The sequence below is a fragment of the Dysidea avara genome, chromosome 11 (assembly GCF_963678975.1).
Source record: "Dysidea avara chromosome 11, odDysAvar1.4, whole genome shotgun sequence".
Lineage (NCBI taxonomy): Eukaryota > Metazoa > Porifera > Demospongiae > Dictyoceratida > Dysideidae > Dysidea > Dysidea avara.
In genome coordinates, this window is record NC_089282.1 from 802,924 (window position 1) to 825,591 (window position 22,668).

General features: G+C 42.2%; 2 protein-coding genes across 9 annotated transcripts in view; both read right to left on the reverse strand.

Moving 5' to 3' along the window:
• The window catches only part of LOC136237872 (adhesion G-protein coupled receptor V1-like), a 206,773-nt gene that overhangs the window by 63,670 nt on the left and 120,435 nt on the right, over positions 1–22,668 (reverse strand). The gene's annotated exons all lie outside the window — the stretch shown is intronic.
• LOC136237873 (ADAMTS-like protein 1) overlaps positions 1–22,668 on the reverse strand; it is a 90,543-nt gene that overhangs the window by 381 nt on the left and 67,494 nt on the right. The window contains exons 10-11 of the mRNA XM_066028118.1: positions 2,222–2,404; positions 2,029–2,170 (exon numbers count right to left, since the gene is read on the reverse strand). Of these exons, the coding sequence (XP_065884190.1) occupies positions 2,029–2,170; positions 2,222–2,404 (325 nt within the window). The remainder of the gene's footprint in view (positions 1–2,028; positions 2,171–2,221; positions 2,405–22,668) is intronic.

Here is a 22,668-nt window from a genome sequence, read left to right on the forward strand (position 1 = left end):
CCTTATTGCAAAATTACTAACACAAAGTACTAGGGTTGGAATCGAGCCAGCATCACCAACCCACTGACAAGCAATCCAGGGGACAGACCAGGATCTCATCTGGTTTAATTAACATTTTATGGACTGGTGCTACAATATTTTGTCTCCTGCAAAAAAACCCAGCACCGTAATTTATATTGAAGTGTAAAAGTGGTAAACAAAAAATGTAGCACTTATGTTATGGTCTCAAAATTAATGCCATTTTACTTGCTATTCATAGGTGGACATGTGACTAAAAAGGAGGGAAAATGGACTATAGCTAACAGACTGGCTCATACTAGCTTACAACATGTAGTATTCCGAACATAATATATTTGTACTAATGGCAAGGCTATTAATTGCAATAAAATTAGTGTTGTGTTGTTTGTAGAATTTTAACCAGTACTAATGGTGACAACTTCTCTTTCGACTTCACTCATCACTCATGAATAGTTTCAAGCACAGAACTTAATATAATTATCTGTATAGCGCAAAATTTTGACAGGTGGAAATTTAGATGTTTTACAATGTTTCTAAACTTTAGTAGCTAGCTAGGTGACATAATAGACTAGTATGCTCAACGTGCAGCAGGTGAGTGGACTATATTACAGTCAGCATTAGACATTTCTATTTAGAGGCACTTATAATTTCTAATTGGTACAAAAACATCATGTGAGACACCATGACAGGGAAAAAGTGGATTGGACATGCAAGACTACTTACAGAGGTACCTAGTGTAGAAGTATAGAATATTGTGAAGTGTACTATCTTGGAATAGTCTTCCTGTGAAAGTTGTTAGTACCACCTCTGTAAATCATTTAAAACAATTATTGGACACGTACCATGCACACACAATGTATAACTAAAATGATCAGGTGATACTATAGGCAATTGCCTTTCTGTACCTGTTTAATAAATAAATAAATAAATATAAAATTCCACAAAGAGCTGGATCCTTGTGGGTCCCTGAGTCCACTGTTTATACCTACCCACAAATTCAAGCATACAACAGAAAAACTTGTTTGGGAGTGAACACATATTCACCTCTTTGATGCACTGTTTTTGGTGGGGGCCGAGGTGAAAACAAATCAACTAAGTAATTCTTGCTACTGATTGTACCACATAGGTTTTGTAGAATTGCAATTTTCATAAATGCTCACTTTCCAGTTTTTATGACAGTTATTTTAACAACTTTACATGCCCATAAATCAATTTCTACACAAAAATGCATTTTCTTTAATGTTACGAAAATTATCCTGAAGGTATCCCTAAAACATATGTGACTGTCTCAGCAAACACCCGACTTGATTGTACAATTATTTTATTTTCTCAGCTTTATCAACAGTGGTGGATCACCAAAGTTTCAGTCTTTTGTGGTGGGTAGCTTTGGAATTAGTGCTAGACAGCAAGAGAGCAAGAAAATCGATTTATATATTGACTATACTGGAAATCACTGAAGTTGAAACAAGATTTTTATCACTTGAGCAAGATTCAATGATATCTGCAACACAGTGTTTGAGTCTTCTTGTTTATAAATTCTACAGTGCGGATGTAGGATTTTTAAAATTGAGAATAAACTACAGGCACTTACATTCGCAGCCATAACTTCTGTTTTTGCATTAGTCTACAATGTTGGAATTTGGCATAAAATGTTCACATGGAATAGCAAACCAACCAAGGTATAACACTTATGGGTATGAAAGCAGTTTATTGGAAGAAATGAAAACAATCTTACTGCATCGTAAACAAACACACATGACACACATAGCATTAAGGATACAGAAATTTTTCAAAATTTCCATGAGCATGGGAATAAGATGGTGCACAGTTTTAATTGATTCAAGTGTTCTTTCTCAGAGTAATGGCCTGATAAAAAACTCATGTTTGTACCATGCACAATTTTAAAATTTTGTTTCCCATAACGCATGCTTGTACAAACAAGTTGGGTTTTTGCTGAGATGGTCACATACAGGGTATGTAGCTAGCTATGCAATAGAATGGTGAACTTACGAAAACACTTGATATGTGCATTACAAAATCGTTCACTCCTTGGACGATTATCTTCTTCACATTCACTATCTGATACTACCACTCCCATCTGGACACACTCCACCTTACGTTTCTGATATCCTGTCTGGCAAGTTCTGGAACACTACATAATAAAGTTTGTTGTATTTATCATATCATTGAACGATTTACATACCATACTCCATGGTCCTTTACTCCAGCCTGTACCCCTGCAAGGACCACTTCCACAATTCTGTACGTCAAGGGGTTTAGTATTAGCATCACAAAATCCATCAAGTACTTCTTCTGCCGGGTTCATAGAAATATCAAAGCAGGTCACATCACGTCTTTGGGTGCCCAAATGACAATCTAGTGAACACTGCAAAAAAAAAAGAAAGTAAGAACATCTCTCAACTACACAAATAACTATCTTTACTAAACAAATATAACAGATGCTGCAGTACTAAAAGCCAACTGGGCTTAGCCATTTTCTAATTCTAGTAATAACATAATCATCTGGCCACTACTGCTGGAACTACTCTAATCACGAAGGTCAAGCATGTACTAATATATTAGAATGATTACAAACAAGTGCACTAATGATGATAGAGAATACTGTTGTAGCAAAGATTTAATTTCTTCATTGCTCCAGTCCTTATCACTAGAGGATAGGCTTCAGTGATGGCGTTATGTGGATATTGGTTTATTTATTAAGGTGTTACAGCACAAGTGCTGAAGGTCTGTAGGACACCAAACCCTATAGCCTGTTTAAAGTTGTTATATTAAGTGGGTTTGAAAAGTTGCAGAAAGGAGAAAAAAAGAGCCATGACTGGATCTAGGCAGCCTCGATCCTGCAGCCATCCAATTTACGCTTGAATGCTTACAGGAGCAATAGTGAAGCTAAAGCTTTGCATGATGGTACATAGCTATTCCTCACAGTGTAGCCATAATTAATCATGAATCCAGCCAATACACACCCATACATAGGAAACTATTCAGTATTGAGTGGACAGGAGGCACAACATGGCTGAAATCGTTTCTGGGTACTTTCGAGATAAATCACTCTTATGATTTCCTATGGATTCAAATACATGAAATTGACAAGGAGAAAACCTGGCGGACTCGTGAAAGCATTCAAGCATAGCAGGATTAAGGCTGAGTTGTCCAGTCACGGAATTTTTTCCTTTCTGCAACTTTTCCACTATAGCATCTTTAAACAGGCTGTAGTCCTACAGATCTTTAGCACTTGTGCTGTAAAGCCTCAATAAATTAAAAAAGTAAAAGTAATACGCTTTGTACATATTCCAATAAATTGTTGCTTGTGGCAACATTCATAATCTACAAGGAAGAGCAGTACCAGCAGTTTCAGTCTGACAATGATGTCTCCAGCATTACAAGAGCTACAAAATGGCCAGGTTATTGTCAAGAAGCTGTGTCAGTAAGTCCAGTCCATGAAATGCCACCTATAACACAGCTGAAAAGCAACTTTTCTATGTACATTATAAGGCATGTCCACACGACAAAAATTATGCACATTAAATTTGTATCAATTTGAATTGGTTGCATCCACACGGAATTCACATCGAAGCAATTGGCATTGAAGGCAGCTTCCTTCAATCCAACTATTGTGGTGGTTTGAAGCTGGATCACAAAGTGAATCAAGTAGCATTATGTGATAATACTGTCATATCAGTTTTGCACGTGAGGTGTTACCACTTTGCGTGTGAAGCCTCGTGAAGCAGGATAAAAGCCAAGGTACAATAACAAGAATGAAAATGAGCAGCAAAATCGTTAACCAAGTGTTTCTGTGTGAAAACGTCACAGTAATAGTCATGGCTGGTAGTTGGACAGCTGAAGAAACTCAAGCGCTTATCGCCATTTGGGGCCAAGAAGCTGTTCAGGATAAGTTATCAAGGGTTCACAGAAATCACAATATAATCCTGCGTATTTCTATGGAACTGGAAGACTACGGATTCTCCAGGACTTGGCAGCAGTGTTGAATGAGAATAAACACTAACTCAGAAATACAGGAAGGTTAATGTCGTGGCACAAATACACTGTGTACTCATAAATACAATGGCTATTTACATGCAGATCAAGGACCACAACAATTTAAGTGAAAATAACAGGGAGACTTGGGAATACTTTGAACAATTTGATGCCATCTTGGGTACAAGGCCAACAGTGTCATTGGTGTACAGTGGGACCGATGATGCATTTCAAGTTCCAAGCAGTACCCTAAATAGTCTGTGATGACACAAGTGTAAACAATGTTCCTTGTCGTACACTCTACAGCTACGTATATCCACAAGCAACTCAAGTCAATGACCCTGACCTAACATATGTGCCTCCTGAAGAGTTAGGAAATTACATTAGTGTCTGATACTTTTGGTAGCTTTACTTACTTGTTAATGACTACAATATGTTTAATGTATGAAACAACCACTGAGGGACAGACTAGTACATCAGCCAGTGCATCTACCTCTGTACCTACCACTACCACTTCACAGCAGACCACCCCCGTCACCATAGCCACAACAGTCACAACAGCTGGTTCTCAGCAGCCAACTAGTGCTATTGGTACTAGTAAGAGGAAAGGTAAACAAATGTTGAATATAGAAAACTATATTGAACTAAAAGTGTTAACATCAATATTGTGGTGGTTAATGTAGTATTAATAGGTGTTAATTAACTATCAATCATTCTTTAATTTCATGGATACCAGGGTTAAAGAAGAAGAGTTCCAAGGAAAGCTGGATGAATGCTGACTAACAACATTCTTCTTCAAAATGGACAAAGGCGCTGATGAAAGATGGGAAGAAAACGTCTACTGCTGGGAACGAAAATGGTTCCAACTAGAAGCAGAGCTAGAAGAGAAGAGAAGGGAACAATAACGAAGGCATGAAATACAAATGCAGACCATGATGCTAGGATTTTTATAGCAGATACATACTGAAAACAACCCTGCTCCACACAACACATCACTGTACGGGTCTTCTTCTCACTTGTTACCTTATTCAGTGGATAATTAATATAATTTCATGCTACCTTCAGGAAGATAACCAGTGACAATGATAACCAGTAACATTGTTTATTGTATCTGTTGTCTGCAAAATAAATTGTATTATCAAATGAGTGTAAAATGCACATATGTATTTTCTAGCGTCTGAACGTAGTGAAAGAGCAGGAAAATAAGCTCCCACATAAATGGGGTTATGGTATTGTGTCACGTCATCACGTGACGCAAGAAGTATATAAGTGTTGTGTAGTGTGCAATAATTCAATCTACGACATAAGGAGGTTGGCTGAATTTGTCATTCCCGAAATCTTATCATCGACTAATCGTTAGATATGGAGGATAAGCTTGACGCAATGATGGCAGAATTCTGCGACACTAAGAAGGAGCTGGAGCAGAAGTTCTCGTCATCCCTGAAAGAGTTCAAGTGAGAGATGAATGCAACCCAGGAGAAAACTGTATGGCAGTTTTCGAAGAGAATCGGCTCATCCACCTACAAGTTTAGGAGGAAAGGAAATGAACACCAATTTAACTTTAACTGTGGCATCGAGGACGCCATCGACAGCACTAAGTCCGAGCTCCCCAAGGTCAAGTCTGCGGACAAGGAGACAAAGGAGGCTGTGAAGAGAGCGGAGATGAGCCTTGATGAAGGCCCTTACCATCAGGCAAAAGCATATTAAGATAGCCGACCGCTCTGATTTGAGCTGGGCAACCGTGAAACACTACATGGCAGACCTGCTGGCAAATGGGCCCGACGATGATAAGGAGATTGCCAGTGTAGTGGAGTAACAGAACGTGCACACACTGACAAACATAGCTAAGTAATTCTTTGTATAGGTATCAACACATATAGTGAAAACAGTGTACATGTATGTCTTCTTGACCTTTGAGTCAGTTGTGATATTGAGAAGTATTGTGCGTGCTCTTATATTGCTGTTATCATCCTATCCTGTGTAATCGCTGTAACGACCCATCCTCCGGGCCAGAGTTGCTGGCGGTCAACCTCACTACAACTGGCGTAGTCCTGGCAGTTTATAACTTGAACCAAAGGTGAAAACGCTGTTGTACCGTGGCATAGATTTGGATTAACGGTACCAGGAAAGGTTAGCCGACCAGAGTTGTGTTCTTTCGTTCTCCTGACATCGTCTAGACACACTGACACGTGCGACAATTAGAAGCGTGGTGATCACGTGGTCTACCGTTCGCAGCAGACATGTCACTACAGCCTCAGGGACCTGGAGACAGCCATGAAGGTACTCGTAGTGTTACAATTAATCGTCCTGTGATAACGCCAGAACCATATAACGGAGAGGCGAGTAGTAGGTGGGACCAGTGGATTGCTCACTTCGATAGTGTGGCTCAGATTAATGGATGGGATGAATCCGCTCGTCTTTTATGGCTCCAAGTAAGGCTGATAGGAAAGGCGCAGACAGCATGGGAACGCCTGAGTCAAGAGGCGAAATCAACATATGAGAAAGCCACATGCGCATTACGTCAACGTTTTGAGCCTAGTAGCAAGAGGGACTTATACGCAGCGGAATTTCAGGCTAGGAAACGACGGGAGAAGGAATCATGGGGAGACCTAGCCGATGATCTTCGAGCTATCTCAGACCGCGCGTTCCCTGATTTAGAAGATAAGGCCAGAGAGCAGTTATCTCTAGATCGTTTCCTGGGATTGATAGAGAAGCCCACGATTGCGTTAACCGTCCGTCAACGACATCCAAAGAATTTAGACGAAGCCGTGATGTATACACTGGAGGTAGAAACACACTTATCCCTGACGTCCGGACCTACTAACTCGGTAGCAGCTGCTATAACTACTACAAATGGCTGTCATGTCTCAGAAGAAAACCCCGCTACTATAGCAGCAATCCAGATGAGACAAGATAACATGGTGGAGATGTTAAAGTCCCTCACCATACGAATGGAGCAGATGGAGCACACCCTTTCTCAACTGATGGAACGTAGGCCAGTTCCACCCAAGCAGAATCAGACAGCTATGAACCGCCCCCAGGAGCCTATTATTTGCCGGAAGTGTGGCAAAGAGGGCCATTTTGCCAAGGGTTGCGCTGCCACCTATGGTCAACGTAAGCAGGGAAAATAGAAGCCCCCAGTGCCGAGGGTCAGGCACGTGGGGGCGATCACCACCAACAGACCCAATCATCAACAAGTGAACTTAATTCTAATGACTGTAACTCACATATGCAAGTTGTAAACAATGTGTCAAATAATTGTAAAATTAATGCTATTGATCTGTTGGCAGTAAATCCTGCCAAAGCATACCATGTGATTGGGGTAGTTTCAGGGGTAAGAGTGCAGTTTATGCTAGACACAGGGGCATCAGTAAGCCTGCTCAGCAGGGATGCATGGGAACAGGTATCTAAGGGTATAGACATAAATGCAAATACTCTAGAACCATGGACTGGTCCACAGTTGACAGGTGTTGAAGGTAGCCCTATCATAATCCATGGTGCTGCAGCAATAGACATCACACTAGCCGGTGAGGTGCTTAGGGCAGATATTTTAGTGGCCAGTGGATTAAGCACTCAAGCCATACTAGGGTTAGATTTTTTACAGAGTGTCAAGTGTGTAATTAACACTGAGCAAAAGGTGCTGCACATAGCAGGGAAAGCCATACCACTGTTACAGGGCACTGATCAACATGATGCACTTGTGTCTACTGTTAGAGTCCAAGAGACCATCAACATCCCACCGTTTAGCGAGCTACAATTGCAGGTAGCCACCACAGACATTATCAGTAGCTCTGCCGACTGGTTACTAGAAGCTTTGCCACTTAAGGATACTGTCATGGTTGCTACAGCCGTAGTAACACCCCATTATGATGGCCACAATACCACAGTCCCACTGCGATTAGCCAACTTATCAGGAGAAGTTGTCAACATCTACAAAGATTCTAGAATAGGCCAGATTACTCAATTAGATGACTCTATTAAGATTGCTAGTGTGTCACAGAACCTACATACCTCTAGCCTAACTCAAATACCTGAAGCCCCTCCCCACAAACAAGAGCTCTTGTGGAAGATGGTAACTGACAGTGGAGACACACTTACCAGTGCACAACAGACAACACTGTACAGTACCCTACTGGCATTTGCAGATGTGTTCACAGCAGGTGATGATGACCTGGGCCACAGTGATCTGCTTCCACACACAATCCCCACAGGGACAGCCCAACCAATTCGTCAGCCACCAAGAAGGGCGCCACTTTGCCATAGGGAGACTGTATGCAAATTGCTTAATGATATGCTATCCAAAGATGTAATTACACCATCCAAGAGCCCATGGGCTTCACCAGTGGTGTTAGTCCAAAAGAAAGATGGTTCTGTTAGGTTTTGCATAGACTACCGCAAATTGAATGCAGTAACACAGCGAGATGCCTACCCTTTACCTCGCATAGATGAAACACTGGATACTCTGAATGGCTCAAAGTGGTTCAGCACGTTAGACCTCTTAAGCGGATACTGGCAAGTTGAGATGGATCCAAGAGACAGAGAGAAGACGGCCTTTGCCACACATGAAGGACTATTTGAATTTAAAGTTATGCCCTTTGGCCTTTGCAACGCACCAGCAACATTCCAACGGTTGATGGATTTAGTCCTTGCAGGTATTCAGTGGTCAAAGTGCCTAGTGTATTTGGATGACATCATTGTGCTTGGAAAATCATTTGAGGAGCACCTTCAGCACCTGGTATTAGTCTTGCAGAGATTGCGAGAAGCTAATTTACACCTCAAGCCAGCAAAATGCGTACTTTTTCGAGAGGAGGTTTTGTATTTAGGGCATGTGGTGTCCAGACAAGGCATTGCCACAGATCCAGCTAAAACCAAGAAGGTCTCAGGATGGCCAACACCTACCACCATAAAGGAAGTGCAGCAGTTTTTAGGGCTGGCTTCTTATTACCACCGTTTTGTCTGCAATTTTGCCTCACTAGCCAAACCACTATATAAGTTGACTGAACGAGGACGAACATTTAAGTGGACCAAAGAATGTGCAGAAGCTTTTGCAGCTTTGAAGAATCGCCTGACCACTGCTCCTATCCTTTCCTATCCTGACCACAAAAAGGAATTCATATTGGACACAGATGCCAGCCAAGAAGGCATTGGGGCTGTGCTATCACAGAGACAGGGAGACCAGGAAGTGGTTATTGCTTATGCCAGCCGCTCTCTATCAAAGAGTGAACGGAAGTACTGCGTGACGAGGAAGGAGCTACTCTCAGCTGTGACTTTCATTCACCACTTCCGACCCTATTTGCTAGGGCACCAGTTTATACTTCGTACTGATCATGGATCACTAATATGGTTGCAAAACTTTAAAGAGCCTGAAGGTCAGCTGGCTAGATGGGTGGAACAATTGCAAGAGTACAATTTTGAAATAGTACACCGCCCAGGCAGGAGACATACTAATGCAGACGCCATGTCACGCCATCCATGTAGTCAGTGCCAACGGCCAGAATCAGAGTGCACTACTAGTGAGCCTGAGATACAAGTTGCAACAACATTATTAACACCTGAGAGAGAACTGTCCACCACCGATCTTGAGTTAAGACATTTACAGATACAGGATGAAATCATTGGCCCTGTTTTAACAGCAAAAGAAAAAGGAGATAAATTGCTTCCTGATGAGTTGAAGCGCTTCCCCAGAGAAGTCACAACGCTCTCACAACAGTGGGAGCAGCTTACTATCCAGCATGGAGTGCTCTACAGGAAATATGAGAATACACAGGGCAGCCAGTTACACCTGCAATTGGTAGTTCCTACTGAGCAGCAGAGCTCAATACTGGATGAAATACATGGAGGAAGGATGGCAGGACACTTGGGTGAAGATAGAACTTTTAAGAAGCTTCAAGAGCGTTTCTACTGGCCAGGGTATTCTCAAAGTGTCAAAGAGTGGTGTCAAAATTGCCCTCACTGTGCAGCCAGGAAAAAGCCAAACCAGAAGCAAAGACCACCACTACAAAAGGTGGAGAGAGGATACCCACTCCAAATGCTTGCTGCAGACATTGTGGGCCCCCTACCTAAAAGTAGCACAGGTAATAAATATATCCTGGTAGTATCCGATTATTTTACTAAATGGGCAGAGGCTTATGGAATCCCAAATCAGGAGGCTAAAACCGTTGCAAATAAACTTATCGACAACATGTTCTGCCGCTTTGGAGTACCAGAACAATTTCACACTGATATGGGGGCACAATTTGAGTCCATTTTAGTAAAGGAAATCAGTAAACTACTAGACATCAAGAAAACCCATACGACAGCCTATCATCCACAAGGTGATGGCCAGGTGGAGAGACTTAACAGGACCATAATTGCGATGCTAGCCACAATGATTGATGAATATGGAGATGACTGGGAAACTCACCTAGCAAAAGTGTGTTTTGCATACAATACATCAGAACATGCCACCACTGGGTTTTCCCCATTCTATTTAATGTTTGGGCGAAAAGCAAAAATCCCACTAGACATCATCTATGGCGACCCTGCCTCAGCAACCACAACACCTCCAGAGTACATACAAAACCTTCGATCTTCACTAGAACACAGCTACAAAAATGCGCGAAAGCATTCACTGGGAGCTGCTTGCCGACAGAAAGAAAATTATGACAGCAGAGTTCATGGGAGAGCTTATGAAAAAGGAGATTTGGTATGGCTTTGTACACCGATGGTAGGCAAAAAGAAGTCAAAAAAGTTACATTGTCCGTGGACTGGTCCTTACAAAGTGGTTAAGAAACTTTCAGATCAGGTGTACAGGATACAACACACACAAAACAGGAAGCGACAAGTGGTACACTTTGAGCGGTTAAAACCCTGCTCACCAGACATGAGACCAAGGCCTCAAACCAGTACCAGCAACAATTCCCAAGACAATGCCCAAATGAATGAGGACACAGCATTGGAAAATTCTACTGTTGTACCACCGGGAACTGTACTGCAACTAGTTGACCAAGATGATGACGTGACAGAACAGAACAATGCTCCTATTGTTTTAAACAACCAGGCGGATAATTCAGTTCAGCAATCTAATAATATGAGACATCGGTATCCACAGAGAGAGAATCGTCAAAGACCACTTCGATACCGAGATGACTGACATGAGACATGTCCTTATAAAGAAGGGGCATGTGTAGTGGAGTAACAGAACGTGCACACACTGACAAACATAGCTAAGTAATTCTTTGTATAGGTATCAACACATATAGTGAAAACAGTGTACATGTATGTCTTCTTGACCTTTGAGTCAGTTGTGATATTGAGAAGTATTGTGCGTGCTCTTATATTGCTGTTATCATCCTATCCTGTGTAATCGCTGTAACGACCCATCCTCTGGGCCAGAGTTGCTGGCGGTCAACCTCACTACACCAGGACCGAAAAGGAGGCCCAGAAGGAACAGGAGCGGGCCTAGGCAAAGAAGGGTGCTAAACGTAGTGGTGGTGGTGGAAAGTTTAGGAGGTCAAAGCAGGACCACTTCCAACGGGACTACAGATTTGATCCTTACAATGATTTTGGTAGAAGGGAGCGGTTTGCTTCGCAACCACCAATGCCTCAGCGGCAGTTTAGACCCCATGTGTTGGGGCCATGTTTCCGTTGTGGTGCGTATGGCCACATCCAGTCAGTTTGTATTGCACCACCAAGACTATATCCTTTGTTACAGCCTGTGGTAAGCACCAGTGCTGAGTTAAAGGTACCTGCATGTGTTGATAATGCCTGTCTGTGTGATGAGTTGTATGTGGACAATGTGTATATGGACAATGTGTATATGGGGTCTGGTTTAGATCATGAATGTGTTAATACTACTGTATGTTATCATGAGGACATCAGAGCATGTGCTAGTAAAGGGGAAGCCTGCCCCCTAGTATTGAACAAAAGTGTTGATAAGGTCACTACTGATACAAAGAGGGATATAAAGCATGTCAATAGGGTGGAGTGAGATGAAGTGATACTCAATAGTAGTACTGATTTTATAAATGAGTGTATAGTGGAAGAGGACCACTGTAATGATAGGGACCTGACAATCAGGTTCTGGGAGTCAGACAGTGCAGAGCCCCAAATTACACATGTGCAGGGCCGTCTAAAACAAAGATCAAGTTTCTGGAAAGATGTGTTGCACGCCCCACCACCCATACTTGATTGCATAGAGACTGGTATCGCCTGCTCTTAAAGTTTATTCCCCCGTCCTGGTCGCAGCCTAATCACCAGTCAGCTAAGTTATATAGAGAGTTTGTAGACGAAGCAGTGGAGAACCTTCTGAATAATTGCTGCATTGCTAGAGCTCAGGAAATGCCTTACTTATGTAGTCCCCTTTCTGTCGTGGTGAAGTCAGAAGGCAAATTATGTTTAGTCCTTAACATAAAGCACCTGAATAAGTTTCTGCATGTTAGTAGTTTTAAATATGAAGACCTGCGCACTGCCGCCCTAATGTTTGAGAAAGGTGAGTACATGTTAAATTTGACCTCAAGTCGGGTTATCATCATGTTGATGTGCATCCAAGCAGCCATAAGTTTTTGGGCTTCCAGTGGGAGATTAAGGGTGTCAAAAACTATTTTGTTTTTACTGTACTACCTTTTGGACTGTCCACAGCCTGTTATTTGTTTACAAAACTCTTGAGACCAATAGTCAGGTATTGGAGGGGATGTGGTCTGAAAGCAATAATATAACTTGACGATGGGATTGTGGCGGTCCAAGGCCTTGAGAGGGTCCTGCATGAGAGTGTGCTAGTCAAAGGGGACCTTGAGAAGGCTGGATTGGTGGTCAATGAGGAAAAACTGAGTGGACGCCATCTGATAATATAGAATGGCTTGGATTCCAAATAGACCTGTCAAAAGGCGAGTTTTCTATTCCCGAGGGCAAGATTTATTTAATTTTAATTTTATTATTATTAGCACTTTACAGTGACCAGCACTGAAGGTCTACAGCAACATGTGCTGCAGCCTTAGGATTACCTAACCTAATTTCAAGGACTTAGACCTAGTGACTTGACTTACTGACCGACTGAAAAGGTGTAACAGAAAAGGGGCCAAAGTAAGGAAAAAAATCCCTCCAGCCCCAGGATTCGAACTGCAGGTCACCCAATGTCTAGTCGGGGCCACACTCAGTCTTCCTCCAGGAGGGATTAAGGCCCTCAAGTGTAGGCTGCAGGAAGTACAGAGTGTTAGGTATGTGCAGGCTAGGTACCTGGCTAGTGTGATTGGTAAAATAAACTCAATGTCCCTTGGCCTGGGCCCCGTCTCCTGCTTGATGACGCGTGGCATGTATGCCACTTTAATACTAGATTGTCTTGGTACCAAAAGCTGGAACTCTCGGTAGAGGCCATGGAAGAGGTGAGATTCTGGCTTAATAGCTTGGAGTCTTTTAATGGGCAGGGTATTTGGCCTAAGCCATCGGCAGTCCGGGTGGTGTATTCAGATGCTAGTGCTATGGGATATGGGGGGTACACGGTCGAGCATGGAAACCTAGTTGCTAATGGCCAGTGGTCAAACGAAGAGGCAGCTCAAGCTCGACGTGGCGTGAGTTGCATGCAGTGAGGTTAGTGTTAGAGTCATTTAAAGGCAAGCTTAAAAACGAAAGAATACGATGGTTTACTGACAATCAAAATGTAGTGAGTATTGTACAGCATGGTAGCCTCAAACCCCTCCTGCAAACCGAGGCCTTGAGTGTTTTCTCTACTTGTGTCAGTAGCCACATTCGAATCGAGCCCGAATGGATACCGAGAAAGGAAAATGAGCTGGCAGATTACTACAGCAGGGTCGTGGATTATGATGACTGGATGCTAAACCCAATAGTATTCCAATGGTTGGATGGCATATGGGGCCCCCACACCATCGATAGGTTTGCGAGCCCTAGGAATGCTCAACTCGATAGGTTTAACTCCAGATTCTGCGCACCAGGTGCAGAAGCAGTTGGCGCTTTTACCTGTAGTTGGACGGAGGATAACAATTGGTGGGTCCCACCCATCCATTTGGTACCAAGGGTTGTCAGACATGCCCGGATTACAAAATCCCAAGGCACCCTAGTCATCCCAAAGTGGTTGTCTTCCCCCTTTTGGCCGTTACTGTTTCCTGATGGTACAGAGCCAGCAGAGTTTGTGGTGGCATGGATCGAGCTGCCACTATATGATGGACTGATTTTGCCGGGTATACTAGGTTCGAGCCTGTTTAAGTCAACTCCCAACACCTCGGTAATTGCCGTGAGATTAGATGTCAGTACCCTAGAGCATGCTATTATGTGACAGGAATTAGGGAGGCAAAAAAAAAAAATTAAATCAAAAAAAAAGTAATTTAATTAAAAAAAAATGATAGTAATTTTTGTGGTAGTAGATATACGGGCAGACATTCTCAGTTCCAAATGTCAAGCAAGCCAGAGGCAAGCTACATGGAACACAGTCCAATCCTGGCAAAACCATGTTGGTAGCAGTCCACTGTGGTCGAGCTGTGATGGTCACAGTTCGATGGCAGTGCAGTTGTGTGTATGTTTGTATGTCAAAAAAAAAAAATTGTGTTGGTCACAGTATTAGCTCAATTGTAGCTAAGCTATGGTTCAATATGAGTCAAATCGCATTGGTCACAGTGCCAGTGCAGCTGTGTGTATGCTCATATGTTAGTCGAATTGTGTAGGTCACAGTTTAGTATTAGTCAAGCTGTGCCAGTCACAGTCAATGTTAGTCGAGCTGTCCTGGACGTAGTTTAAAGTTAATCAAACTGCGTTGGTCACAGTTCAATTGAGCCAAGTTGTTTTCTGTCGCAGTTCAACGTTAGTCAAGCTGTGTTGGACGCAGTTCAATGTTAATCAAGCTGTGTTGGTCATAGTCCAATGTTGGTTAAGTTGTGTTGGGTTACTGTTCAGTGTTAGTCAGGCTGTATGAATCACAGTTCAATGTTAGCCAAGTTGTGTTGGTCACAGTTCAATGTTTGTGTTGGTCACAATTCAATGTTTGTGTTGGTCACAATTCAATGTTTGTGTTGGTCACAATTCAATGTTAGTCAAGCTGTGTTGGTTACAGTTTAATGTTAGTCAAGCTGTGTTGGTCACAGTTTAATGCTATGTTGGTCACAGTTCAATGTGAGTCAAGACAAGTGGACTCAGCAATATGTCAAACAGCGTGGGTGTTGGTCAAGTGCCAGCTTAGTTCATTGTTAATCAAAGGTGTGTTAGCCACAACTCAAACTGATTGAAGATAGCTCTGTTATGATGCACATACACAGTAAACATGTTCATTTTGTAGGTGTTCCTGCACAGGGAACTTGGAAGCTGATTGATGAATTGGAGGACCCGGAACTGAAGGATCTGGCTAGCAGGCTACCACAAACAATCCTCCACAGTTGTGCCAACAATACCGTGAAGAAGTACCTAGGAGCCTTCAGAAGGTGGAAGTTTTGGGCAATTGGCCACAACCTTTCGCCAATTCCTGCTAGGCCTCACAAATTTGCCCTGTATCTGCAGTTCATTGGTGAGACAAAGGGATCAAAGTCAGGCCTGCAATGCTGTGTCTTGGGTGCACCCTACTGCAGGTCTGCCTCCAGTACTTTCAGATTGCTTTGTTAAGGCTACTTTGGATGGATTATGGCGATCTCTGGCAAAACCGGTAGTGAAGAAGGAACTGGCAACTGTCGAAATGCTGGAAGCCATTGTGGATGACATGGAGAAGTCAGGCTCACTGTCAGACTTGCAGCTAGCCACAGCATGCCTACTGGGTTTTGCAGGGTTCATGCGTGCAGCTGAGGTACTGGAGCTTAGACCATGTGATTGTGTGGTGTCAGAGGGGATGATGAAGGTACACGTCATGGGCAGCAAGAGAGACCAGCTGAGACAAGGTGACGAAGTGTTGCTGGCCAGGACTAAGTCGCGTACATGTCTGGTAGCTATGTTGGAGCATTACATGGCCGTAAACAATATCCCACAGGATGACCAAAGATACATCTTTAAGCCAATACAAAAGTGAGAAATTAAGGGAGGCTGGGAGAATCAGTGATACCTGCTTAAGGGACCTTTTCAATAGGAAGTTGGATGTTCTTGGATTTCCAGCACGTGAATTTGGCCTGCATAGTCTAAGAGCAGGTGGGGCAACAGCGGCAGCAAATGCAAAGGTGCCAGATCGCCTTTTCAAAAGGCACGGGAGGTGGAAATCAGAGAGTGCCTAAGATGGTTATATCAAAGATAGCATAGAAAGCAGACTGGGAGTCTCCAAAAGCCTAGGCCTGTATCTTTATTTGTACAGCTCTCTTTGGTACATCTAATCAGTTGTTGACAGCCAACCCCCAGTGGTGACACAAACCAATTGTATTTGGGTAACTGCATGTGTTGGGGTTACAAGGGGTAGTGGTGTGGGAGATAAAATATATTGAATGTTAAATTGTCATAATTACATTATTAGATAAATATTGTGTAAGTGCAATACGAATAGTGTTTGCCGCCTGGCTTCGATTTCCCTGTGGTATATCAGTTTGGACCTCACCTTGCTGTTCATGTACCTCTCAATTGGACTCAAAGTGGTCTCCATATATTTCACAGATTTTTGTACAAGAACACACATGTGGCAGTAACGTTTGGTACATTCTCTATCAGGGAGTCGAGCTGTTTGAGTAAACACCTCCAACGGCCTTTAAAACATTTTCCACGACCATCCTAGTCCTGCTCTGACGGTAGTTAAAAGGTCTTTGCAGTATAGATATCTGTGGAGTCACAGCATATGGTTTCATTAACCATGGGAAGCAGTGGATATGCCGGATTCCCAAGAATCAAAAAGGGGTACCTGAAAAGTTGTACAACGTAATATGGTTGTGTACTATTGTGAACAAGCTTTTCTTGCACTCCACTGATCAGTTCAATCCAGCTAGGTAACAAAGTGCCCTCCATACCCTTGCAATAAACAGAGGAGGTGGCCTGGCATCATGTACTTTTCCCGGCCACCCAATGTACACATCCATAAATAATCCTTGGAAGTCCACAAGGGACTGCATTGTAATGGAATAAAAACCCTTTCTGTTGTGATAATCTGCTGAGCTTTCTGTAGAGGCAAATAATAGGAATATGTGTTCCATCAATGGCACCAGCTACTTGTTGGGAAAACCCCAGCAAACTTCAAAACCATCAACCACCTCATGAAGCCTGCTGCCTCTTGGAATATTAACATATCATAATAACAATTTTTAAAATCATCTTTCTACGGCACAAGATAAAAATACTTACATACTAAGTCATATACCTTACCGTCTCCTCTTTAGGCGATGACACCTTTCCAGTTCCCTTTGTGTACTGTTAACAACCATTACTCTTGCAATGGCTGCCACCTTCTTTTTATGCTCTGCACTGCACCATTGACGTTGTATCTGGTGTGATCTACTCAGTTTAATATAGCTAGTCCACATAAGCTAATAACAAGAACCATTCCATTGCCAAGTTCTTTATCACTCACGTTGTTACTCACGCAAATGACCATTTAATTATCATTACACTGCCTCCAGAAATTAATTAGTCTATGGTGCAATGCACATTACGTGGTATAGTCCATGAGCTAGGCACCAAAATTTTGGCTGTCGGTACCATCTTTGCTGAATAATGTTCATGTTAATTTTTGAGAAGGTATACATCCCAGTAGTTGAAAAATTAATGATAGCATTGATGACGTGGTAGCTTGTGGTTTTTATGGCATCATTTTCACCACATCCCAAATTTCAACATGAGTCACATACATGTGCGAATATAGCAAGTATAGTTGGGGTTAAGTTTGGCATAACTATGATTTTTTTACATAATTTGCATCCTACTAATGTGGTTTTCAAACCACACCCATTGACAGTAACCATGGTAATGAAATGTACTTATGCTAACAGTCAATTTTTTCAGCTTATTCTAATGACTGGATAGTGACTCTTCAAAGAGCCATATAGTAACTCTAGTCTGACATATATATTTATAGATTTGGTTATCAATCTTGTCAGCATGTAAATTTAGTAAGCCACACCCATGCAGTGACTGGATACTTACTCTTCAAAAAACCACATAGTAGCTCTGGTCTGATATCCCATAAAAATGCAGTGCTGGGATTTGATAATTCAATCTTGCTGGTGTGTTTAGTAGGCCACACCTATAGACTGGATGCTTACTCTTCAAAAAACCACATAGTATATACCTCTGGTCTGGAAGTAAAAAGCTAAAGTAGTTCTTAGGATGGGTACTATTCTGTAATGCTTTGTTGATTTTAGGAGAATGATTTCAGGATGCTGGTTTAAAAGACATTTGCATTGAAGCTTGGCTTGCTGCTGAGGGTTCTATCAATGGTGTTCTTGACAATAAGCAGCACAATTGTGCTGTTAGAGTCCATAAATGTATTTGTGAAGCATTAATGAGATTGATGTGGGCACAGTTTCTAATTTTGACAGAAAATGACCAGGAATCCCACTCCGCAGCTGTATTATTTTTTGAACAGGTGAGCAGCGTGGCCAGTGATCTTAACCAGGAAGCTTTAACAAACTGTTCAATAGTAAACTCTTGTAGGAAACTTTCTTAATTACTGTATGAAATAATTTTGTGTATCACGTGAGATAAAAAACGAGTGTTAATGGCGTGATAATGTTGTTGCTGAATCTGTCTAATCCTGAAACAATCGGTGTTAATAGTGAAGAATTGGAGTAGATACGAAACGTTTGATGACATCTGGCGCCCAACGTGGGGCAAGAAACTAATTCTAACCCATCACGCAGATTCCTTGGTGCCGGGTTTACAGGCACCCCGAGAGGTGAACCGTTTACAATTTTATCGTACAGTTGTTCTTGTTTGACTCCATTCTAGCCAGCACCGACGATCCGACTTGAGGTCCTACTATCAAATGGACGAAGCGACTAAAGCAAAACTTGATCGATGTCGAGCGATTCGTGGAGGACATCGAGGAGTATTAACGAAGCTAACGAAGGAAATCGACGAGATCCTTTCACAAGAGATGTTAACTGAAGAACATTATATTAGACTGAGCGTCATAGATCGTCAACTCGAAGCGAATTGAAGTCATCCGTCTTAGCCGACTTAGACAAGGAGGTTCTGGGCTGTTGCGACGCTGGAGAGATTGAAGGTGAAATAGATGAGTCCGAAACAGTAACAGCAAAGATAATAGGATATAAGGCCAAAATCGATTCCGTGAAAAGAAATAAAACAAGTGAATCCTCCCACACCCCAGCCACCGGATCTGAATTACCGTCTTTGGGTGCTAAACCATGCCTACCCAAGCTCTCACTTCCAACCTTCAGAGGTGATGTAACACGATGGGTCTCCTTTTGGGATTCCTACAAGTCTGCTATCCACAGCAACTCACAGTTGTCGAAGATTGACAAGTTCAATTATTTACAAGGATTACTTGAGGGAGCTGCAGCCCGTTCAATCAAAGGATTGACATTGACTGACGCAAATTATGACTCTGCAATAGAGTTGTTACAGAAAAGGTTTGGAAGGCCCAAGCAAATAGTAGCAGCTCACATGGACGAACTGATTAAGATCCCTGTTTGTGTCAATGAACGACCTCAGGCGCTCAGGTCAGTGTATGATCAGGTAATTGTACACATAAGAGGGTTAGCAACCTTGGAGGTTACTTCCGAACAGTATGGCAGTCTTTTGATGCCCATGATCATGTCCAAATTACCTAATGATATAAGACTGCGAGTTGCTCGTGAACTAACTGATGAAAACTGGAAAATTGATGAATTGATGGAGGTCATATGGAAGGAAGTTGAGGCTCGTGAATCCAGTGAAGGGACAAAAATTAAATCCCAGCCAGTCACTTCAAAACCACTTACTCATGGCCATAACCCACCCATTTCTAGTGCCTTTATGACGCAAGGTCACAACATTCAATGTGTTTACTGCAGTGGTCAGCACTACTCTGCATCTTGTGACAAGGTCAAATTTGCTAAGGACAGAAGGGATATTTTGATCAAGAGTGGCCGCTGCTTCAACTGCTTAAAACTGAACCATAAGACGAGAGACTGTCATAGTCAAAGAACTTGTAGGAATTGCCATCAAAGGCATCACCAGTCAATATGTGACAAATTATTCACTGAAACTAAATCTTTTGCACCACCACCGTCTTTACCCCCAACTAACACTACAACTGACCATAATAATCTTGTTTCAAGTACTACCACAAATGCTGTTGAAGAGAGGAAAATGGTGTTACTGCAAACAGCGCAAGCTATTGCCGGGAATGAGTCAAATCAAAGGGAAACACGAGTCAGAGTGTTGTTCGATAGTGGTAGTCAGAGGTCATATGTAACTGAAGATCTTTGCCATAGTTTGGGGCTGACTCCTGTGCGAGCTGAGAAGTTGCGTCTAAACACATTTGGAGACACTCGATTCAAGCCCAAGCAGTGCAAATTGTACAAGTTGTATCTTCGTAATTCACAATCTTCAGAGGAGATAGAGATAACAGCCTTGAGTTTCCCAGTGATTTGTTCAACACTGCCAGTCATCTCTGATGTTAGTCGGTACAGTTATTTATGTGGAATACAATTAGCAGACTGTTTTAACTCTGCTCGAAGCACTGTTGATGTTCTCATTGGCTCTGATTTCTACTGGCAACTTGTGGGTTCTGAAATTAGACAAGGCAAGGGAGGTCCTGTTGCTATCAACAGCAAGCTTGGGTGGCTTTTATCTGGCCCACTGAATTCATCAGAATTTACAATTAACACTTCTTGCAACCTTATTTTAGCCCATGAAGATGCTAATAACTGTCCAAATGATAATGATCAACTGTATGCCATGTTAAAACAATTCTGGGAACTTGAAACGATCGGCATCATTGATAACATGGGTACAAGTTCTCAAGTTGATAAGTTTCTCAGTGACATTGTCTTCACCGAAGGTCGTTATCAAGTCAGCTTGCCTTGGAAGGAAGGCCATTTGAGTGTTCCTGATCATTTCGTTTTAAGTCTTAACCGACTAAGATCACTTCACCGTCGATTGTTAAAGGATCCTGAACTATTAAAGGAGTATGATCATATCATCAAGGATCAGATTTCCAAGGGCATTGTCGAGAGAATTCCAGAATCAAACCAAATTGATGACAACCTCGTACACTACTTACCTCATCACGCTGTCATCCGCCGGGAGCGATCAACTACTAAGCTACGAATTGTGTATGATGGATCAGCCAAATCAAATGAACGAGAGGCTTCATTGAATGACTGTTTTCAAACCGGGCCAAATTATATACCCAAGCTATTTGACATATTAATCAAATTTCGCTCGTATTCTGTTGCTCTCACAGCAGATATTGAGAAAGCCTTCCTAATGGTTAGTATCAACCAATCAGATCGTGATGTTGTTCGCTTCTTGTGGTTTGAAGATCCCTATAGACCAGACAGCAGTGTCCTACATCTGCGTTTTACCAGACTAGTTTTTGGACTACGTCCTTCTCCTGCAATTTTGGGAGCTGTTATTACACATCACCTAAATCAGCACCGAAGTGAACACCCTCACGTAGTCGAACAACTTGAGAAATGCTTGTATGTGGATGACCTTATTACTGGAGCAAATGATATTGAGCAAGCATTTGAATTGTATGAAAACTCAAAATGTATGATGAAGAAGGCAGGTCTCAACTTGAGAAAATGGAAGTGCTCCTCTTCTTGAGAAAATATGCAAACGTGAGTCAGGAATGTCTAGTGATGTGTCTGTGAAGAATTCCATAACTAAGGAAGAGGAGTCCTTTGTAAAATCAACTTCAATGTCCTTTAATTTCGCTAGCAAAGAAAATTGTTCTAAATTATTGGGTATCACCTGGAATAATCATTCTGATGAATTTTCATTTGATTTTTCTGACCTGATAGAATATACCAGAACCCTGCCTGTCACCAAGAGATCAGTACTGAAGATTGCAGCCAAGATATTCGACCCTCTAGGGTTTCTTAGCCCATTTGTGGTAAGATTGAAAATCCTCTTTCGAGATCTGTGTGTTGACAGAATTGATTGGGATGAGTTGCTTCAAGGTGAAGTTCTCAAGAAATGGAATGCCATATCAGCAGAGTTCAGTTCAATAAGTTGCTTGAAGGTTCCACGATGCTACTATTTGTTTAATTCTACCCCACTGAAGTTCCAATTGCATGGCTTCAGTGATGCGTCATCTCTAGCATACGGGGCAGTTCTGTACCTGAAATCTGTTTATGCTGATGGAAGTGTTATCGTAAGAATTGTTGCTGCAAAGACGCGTGTGTCTCCAGTCAAGAGTCAAACTATTCCACGTTTAGAATTGATTGCAGCTGTAGTATTAAGTTGACTTGTTGTGACAGTGCGTAATTCTCTGGAGATCGTAGATAGTATAGAAACCTTTCTTTGGACTGACTCAACTGTTGTTCTTTTTTGGATAAATAATCACAAACCTTGGAAGCAATACGTCAGCTCTCGAGTTACTGAAATTCTTGAACACACTTCAAGAGATAAGTGGCGTCATTGTCCTGGTCACTTGAATCCAGCCGACATGCCTTCACGTGGTTTATCGGGGAACGAACTCTGTAATAGTGAATCATGGTGGAATGGACCACAGTTTTTACAATTGTCAGAAGACGACTGGCCTAATATGACACTCTTTGATTCATGTGAAGAGGCCCAGTTAGAGATAATGAAGACTCCAGT